Source organism: Balaenoptera musculus, chromosome 1 (assembly GCF_009873245.2).
Source record: "Balaenoptera musculus isolate JJ_BM4_2016_0621 chromosome 1, mBalMus1.pri.v3, whole genome shotgun sequence".
Classification (NCBI taxonomy): Eukaryota; Metazoa; Chordata; class Mammalia; order Artiodactyla; family Balaenopteridae; genus Balaenoptera; species Balaenoptera musculus.
In genome coordinates, this window is record NC_045785.1 from 107,679,505 (window position 1) to 107,686,346 (window position 6,842).

A 6,842-nucleotide genomic window follows, 5' to 3' on the forward strand; every position below is an offset into this window, starting at 1 on the left:
ATGTTATCATTTCTCTTGTATCAATACTTAGAAGTGGAATGTTTAGATTGTATGGTAAGTATATGCTTTTAAAGAAACTGCCAAACCATTTTACAAAGTAGTTGTACTATTTTACATTCCCACCAGTAGCATGTGAGAGCTTCACAATTTGCCAACACTTGATATGGTCAATCTTTTAAATTTTAGCCATTCTGGTGGGTGTGTAGTGTTTTCTTATTGTTTTTTTAAAATTTGATTTGCATTTCCATAATGAGTAATGATGTTGAGCATCTTTTCATGCACTTATTTTGAGCTACCCATTTTTAAATACTCCATTGGTAATAGGGTTAACCTAAGTTTGGGCAAAGGAAGCAGTGTTGCATGACAGGTGCCATAAGAGAATCTCACTCACCAATTGGCTATGAAATTCTTCTTAACTTACTTGAAATTCCCACACCTGAGGGACAAAGTTACATACTCTTTTGAGTTAAGAGAACCAATATAAGGAACAGTTTCTAAAAAAGATGGTTTGAGTTAAAATGCCTAAGTTATCTGTAAGTGAAGACAGCAATGGATATGTTTCCTCCAATTTTCTTCCATTAGAAAAGATTGTTTTCTAGCTTAGCTAAAGGTCATATAGGGACTTCCCTGGTGGTCCAGTGGTTAAGACTCCTGCTTCCACTGCAGGGGGCGTGGGTGCCATCCCTGGCCAGGGAACTAAGACCCCACATGCCTCGCGGCATGGCCAAAAAAAAAAAAAGAAAAAAATTATAGAGACTGTGCTTTGCAGGAATGGCAGAGTGGCTATGGTCCTTAGAGAAGGTGGAGAGACCGGAATAGAGGATGAAGAATTGCAAAAGAAATTTGAAATGGCAGCCCAGATAGGACCCCCTGCCTGGTAAGCAATGGCTGGTGTGTATATGTATCCTAGGGGAGTTTGGTCAGGTGGGTGAGACTGAGAGAAGAGGGAGGAGACAGGGTGAATACACAATTATGTTAGGGAGGGCAGGCCCTAGATAATGGAGTGGCTGAAGGGGAGACTGAGACCAGAAGCAGGGGGACAACACTGAATGTTAATGTTATCTCCTTCATAGTTCTGTTCAGAACAGAACTGTTACTTTAGAACATCCTGAACTAGAACAGCTTCCATTTTCAGTCTTTTCTTCTACAAACTAGATTCCTTCAATTTTGGGCCTTTCCCGCCCTTTTCCAGCTCTCCCTTTTGGGTTTCATGTGATAGAAGAAGAGAAATTTTTTGTGGTGGCAGCCATTGCCTGCAGCTCCCCTTCCCTGCCAAGCTCCACAACCAGAATCTTTAATGGCTGTTTCCTTGACAGCATAGTTTTGTGGTTTAGAGTTAGTTAGGTCTCTGGAGCCAAATTGCCTGGGTTCAGTCTCTGGCTCTACCATTTATTAGCTGTATTACTGTGGGCAAGTTGCTTAATCTTCCTGTACCTCAGTTTCCTTGTATAAAAACAGAGATAAGAATATTACCTTCCTTAGAGAGTTGTGAGGATTAAATGAATTAATAATTTTAAAGTGTTTAGGGAACCATTGGTGGTCCAGTGGTTAAGACTTGGCGCTTTCACTGCCATGGGCCCAGGTCCGATCCCTGGTTGGGGAACTAAGCCATGCCGCATGGCCAAAAAAAAAAAAAAGTGTTTAGAACATTACCTGGCTAGTTTTAAGCTCTCAATAAATGTTAGCTGTTAATTGAATTTAAACTCTTTGGCCCCACTTTCAAGGCACTTCATAATCTGGCCTCTGTCCATCTACCCTTCTATCCCAGTACTTCTTGTCTACTTCATTTGAGTTTTGCTGATTTCCTCACTGAATCATGGATCTATGTATAACTCCAGATGGTGTCCATTGCCTGGAAGGTCCTTAATTCAAATCCTACCCAATCTTCAAAGATCACTTCAAATCCCATCTCCTCTACTACCTCTTATTATATCTTGAGTTCTCATCACCCATCTTCCCATTTGGATTCATAGTACCATAGAATTTAGTGAATAATTACACGCTCATCACTCCTTCATGTGAATCAGCTTTGTCTCCCTAATAGCCTGTAAACTTCCTGAGGGCAGAAACAATATCTGATACTTCTGAGCCCTCTTTCAGTGGAGTGAACACATTGTCTTTATGCCATCTTAAGCGTCTGTAAAGAGATTCAACATAGGCAATAAATGTGAAGAATTCATAACTTTAATAACAGATTAGTTAGGGGTGGGGATGATAGCTTCTTTCCTATCTGTGCTGTTCTCCAGAGATTCCCTTCACCAGAAATCCAGACAACCCCCACTTCACCTCTGAACCAAGAAAGCAGAACACATCTTACCCACATATACTGATCAAATAGACTCTTCTCCCTATCATTTCCTCCTCTTTCCGCCTTCCAAGAGAAAATATCATTAGATTTTGAGTTTCTGATGGGTAATGATCATCTCTTCCTCTTTCAGTTCCTCTCTATTAAAAGTCTCAACCCTTAAATTTTCTACTGATGGTCAGGACCCCATAACCTCTAAGCTTGTAGGGGTGATCTCAGGAGTAGACGGACTGGAACAATTTGCTTATTATAAACAAGACTGGGGAAATTAGTGAAGAGCCCCTACTGAGGTCTGGAATGCAGAAACCTTGCCCAGAATCCTCACTCTGTGATCATTTCAACCCTGGACTGCAGCCTCTCTCACTCTGGATAAATGTCATTGTTTCATGTGTCTCTTAGTCCCCACTGTTTCCTTCAGTGATTCTTTATGTTCTTCCTTGCCAATATCTATCCACAAATCACTTCTAAACCAGTCATGAGATTGCTGGCCTAGTTATTGAATGCAAAGCCACAGAACAAAGACCCCAGAAAGGAGTGGGGCTAGGAGGGTGGCTGAGGAAAGAGGAACCCCAGCATCCGAGGGGAAGAGGTGCAGTTTTTCCAAGTCTGGCAGGAAGGCTCGGGCATCCTCCAGAGCTGCCTGAGCTGCCACAGTAAAGTTGGGGTCACCAGAGATTAAAACATCAAAGACACAGGAATGGAAGTAAGCGTCTTCAACTGGCAGCCCTTCCTTGCACAGCTGTCTGGCAGTATCAATGGTTATAGCTCCCCGACGACTGCGCTCTGAGCGTGAGAGTCGCTGACTTGGAGGGCATCCCCCAACACAGAGCTGCAGATCCTGCTCAGCTGAGAAGGCCCTGGCCACATCCTCTGCTACTTTGATGGAGAAGGAGAGCTGCCCAGCTGTCTGCCGAATGATTATAGTTGTGCCAATGTAGGCAGCTCGGATCTCCACATGGCTCCCAGGGTTAGCAGTTCGAATGGATAAACTTGAGCCCCCAGGTCGGTCACCTCCATTGATAGAACCATCTTCAAAGGCTGCGGGAAGATTGTCCACCTCAGCCTGGTAGACCTTCTGATCAATGCATTCCTGCATGTTCTTAAATATAATGGTGAGCTGTGAGGGCAAGAGGGAAAACAGTTTATTTTGGGCTCAGTGTATCCTACCCGCTTCCACTAGTCAGGCCTCATTACATAATCAGGGATCTGATCCCAGCAGAGATGAAAGGCTTATCATGGTTCTCACTCCTTGATCCCTTCTTTATGTTCCAATATTGCTTTATCCCTGCTCAACCCCTCTCTTTCTTATTTGGTCTCAACCTCGGAAACTCCCACAGGAGGAGGAAAAGTTTCCTTTCTGTAACTCCTCAACCCAGGGCTCCTCAACTTTCCTCTTTCCAAATTTCTCTTCAGGGTTTTCTGCATTGGCGTGAAATTCCCACTGAGGGAAAGTGATTTACAGGAGCGAGTGTTTGGTAGGAAGGAGTGATTCAAGATGTGAGAGTGGTTGAGGAGGAAAGGGAATAGGGAGCATTGCTGAGAAATAGTGGGAATGGCATGGGAGTGGTACCCTGAGGTGACCATGGGAGGATCTGGAGGAGCAATTGAGTCCCTGACCTTCCGGGTGGTGGTGGCGTTGGCCCCCGATGCCACGGGGGAGCTGGTGGCCTGGACAAAAAGGAAGTCATTATCCAGCAAGGGCCAAGCTCCTTGGACACGGCACGTGTGAAAGTGGTGATGGAAGCTGCGCACGTGAGGGTCCCCGAAGGAGGCGCAATGCAAGAAGCCTGGGGGCTGACCGTTCAGCCGGAAAAACCGGCCTTCATAGTCACAGGGGTCCGGGGCTGGGGGACCAGAGGAGCGCACCGGGCCTGCGCCTGGAAGGGCTGGGCCCCGGGGTGGGGGAGGGGCCGTGGGGCCCTGGCGGGAGCAGTTGTGCTGGATCATCAGGTCTTCGATGCCGTGCACAGCAGAATGGAAGGCGAGGTCCCCGCGGCAGGTGCGGGCTGTGCGCCGAGTGCAGAGCGCGTAGGAGCGGAGGGCTCGGCAGAGGCCGCTGGAGCCCACCCCTCCACCCCGGCCTCCTCCTCGAAGGGATCCTGGTGAACCCCCACCTCTAAGGCTCAGAGTGGAAGATACATACTCAGCATTGCAGCGGAGGATCTTGCACTGAGAATGAGCTGAGGACGGAAGGGAGAGAGGATTGTGAGATGGTCCCCAGATCGCCGCTCAACCATAACTCTCCCAAACCTCATCAGGGGATTCCAGCCGGTCCTAAAACCCAACTGAGAGCCTTCCACAGTACCCAGTGCGCAGCCGCGAGCCCCCAGCCCCCAGCTTTCTAGTCTTGTCCTCTTTCAATCTTGCTAAACATGTGTAAGCCCTGCTAGGTCTATTCTCCCTGTGGATCAAGGGCTTTCCCAGTGCCCTTCCCCAAGTTGAATGGAGAATAAAATATGCCTGAGAGTGGGGCGAGTGACTGGAATTCCTCAGCACCCATCTCTTCTCACTCACCCAAGCTCACATGCCCACCCCTACATAGCAGCCTACCCCCTAGATTCCCCAAACCCTTATCTAACCCTTCCTTACCATGTCCACAGAGGAGCAGCAGGAGAGTGAGAATGCTTAGAGTTGGGGGACTGCCATGGGGGGACCAGGGACTAGGGGACTGGCCTGGATCCCCCATACCTATCCAGCCAGGTCCCCCCAGGTTCCGGTTCTTTCCAGCTGGTGACCCTCCTACCTAGTGAATTTTGACCGGACGTCCTGTAAGGGACTGAAAAAAGAAATTTGGCTGGGCATGGGGAAAGAGAAGAGTTGAAGATTGTTCAGAATCGTGTGAAGAGAATCTTGGGAGATCAAGAAAAAGATGAGCAGACTGGAGTTTGGGGAGAATGGGGCTCCCTGAACTAAAAGCGAGGCTGTTAAGTCTCTGTGCCCTGCTCTTGCGGCCACTTTCAGGTCCCTTATGCAATACCCCTAGGTGGGGGTGGAAGAAAGGTTGAGTGAACTCAGGGGGGCAGAGTCCACTGTATTGCCCCATTCTGAGCTACCAACCAGCAGAAATGTCAAAAAAGGAGTGGATAGATCAGATCTCAATCATACCAGTGGGCTCCCCAACAGAATTAGGATCTGAAAATACTTCAGAAACATATCTCTTATTTGCCCTTCCCTATCAGGAGGGAACACCCTCCAGAGGTCATTCATTTATTTTCCTCCTTTGTGTCAGAATTTTCAGCGAGAAGGAGTAAGGGTGGTATAAACCATCTCTGTTCTCTAGAACGTCAGTATTCAAATGAAAAGGGAACCAGTCTCTTTCATCTACTCTAGAGAGCTAAAATTATAATCCTTCTCTCTCAGGGGATAATGGGATGCAAGCCAAGCATGCAAATCAACATTTGTTTGTAAGTCAACATTTCTTCTTGCAATTTTCCAAACCTCACTGAAGAACCACTCCTTCCATTAACCTTACCTTGCAAGTTGAGAAGTTCTCAATCTTTTGATGAGAACAGGGCTTGGGGAGGGGCTAACTCTCTTTTGCCAAACTACCCTCTCCTGGGATAAGGATACGATTGAGGGAGAGTCATGCAGGAGGAAGAATAGGATGATGGGACTAGAGTTATGGGGAGAAATCATTTACAACAAGGAGTAAACCCCACCCTTGAAAGCCCAATGTGAAGGGCACTGCTAAGTAGGAGCAGGATAGAAGGGTATCAGTGACTAATCATCTCAGGCTAAATTTGGCCTTGGTGAGAAAACCACAGAATAGGAAATGTGGGACACATATTAAAGAAGGAAACTTCATCAGAAGTCTTGAGGTAACAAGATAAGGAGAGAGCTAAGACTCTCAGAGGAGAGACGGAGGTTTAAATTTCTAATGGCCAGAGGCCAGAAAGAAATAAGACAGAAGGAGAAATGGAGATTGGGGCACCTTGGTATGGGAGAGATCCTAGCTTTTGGACCAGAGACATCCAAGTAGATGTCGTAATTTTATGAAATTCTAACTTCAATTCTAACTCCAAAAGCTTATTAAAGGAATTGCAGTTTCATTTTGACTTACTGTTTCCAGAGGTCAAACATTAGTCTGATATCCAATTCTCCAGCCATGACTGTCTACTGTCAGTCAGCTCCAGCCAGGGGATCCCCCGTCTCTTTCTCCATGTCTCCCCTAGGTCCCCAGACCGGCTGCAATCTCACTGAGGTCAGGGAACCAGAGAAGGTCTGGTGTGGGGGGAAGGGGGAGTATATGGCTGGCTGGAGTACTGGACAGCTGAGCAGGGGAGGGAGGTGGCTACTGAGTTGACTGTTTTAAAAATAGCTAAGTCCAAAATTCCAGGAGCATTGGTGGGGGTAGGGTGTTGGAGTGGGGGGAGTGGGGAGGGTAGGAGGATTAGAAACAATATGGAATATAGGGTGCCAAGTGCGGGGGGGAGGACAGAAATATGACAAGCAAGTCAGATATCCAGTTGGAGCTTATATGATTCTAGTCACTGCCTCCTGCAGGCAGCCCTTCAGCATTGTCAATCATGAGCTCCTG

The 6,842-nt window shown here is 47.0% G+C and overlaps 1 protein-coding gene across 6 annotated transcripts; it reads right to left on the minus strand.

Annotated features, from left to right (window-relative positions):
* Positions 1–2,166: 2,166 nt before the first annotated feature.
* HJV (hemojuvelin BMP co-receptor) lies at positions 2,167–6,534 on the minus strand. Of its 6 annotated transcripts, none has more exons than XM_036835205.1 (4): positions 6,366–6,534; positions 4,895–5,081; positions 3,923–4,485; positions 2,167–3,422 (listed from the first exon to the last, which is right to left on the minus strand). In XM_036835205.1, exons 2-4 carry the CDS (start codon positions 4,989–4,991, stop codon positions 2,799–2,801), a joined length of 1,284 nt encoding a protein of 427 aa, XP_036691100.1. In that variant the 5' UTR covers positions 4,992–5,081; positions 6,366–6,534; the 3' UTR covers positions 2,167–2,798. The 6 variants fall into 6 exon arrangements, with proteins under 6 accessions (XP_036691100.1, XP_036691101.1, XP_036691102.1 ...); XM_036835206.1 differs by having other exon boundaries at positions 4,895–5,099; XM_036835207.1 differs by lacking the exon at positions 4,895–5,081 and having other exon boundaries at positions 4,449–4,485; positions 6,366–6,532.
* Positions 6,535–6,842: the final 308 nt, after the last annotated feature.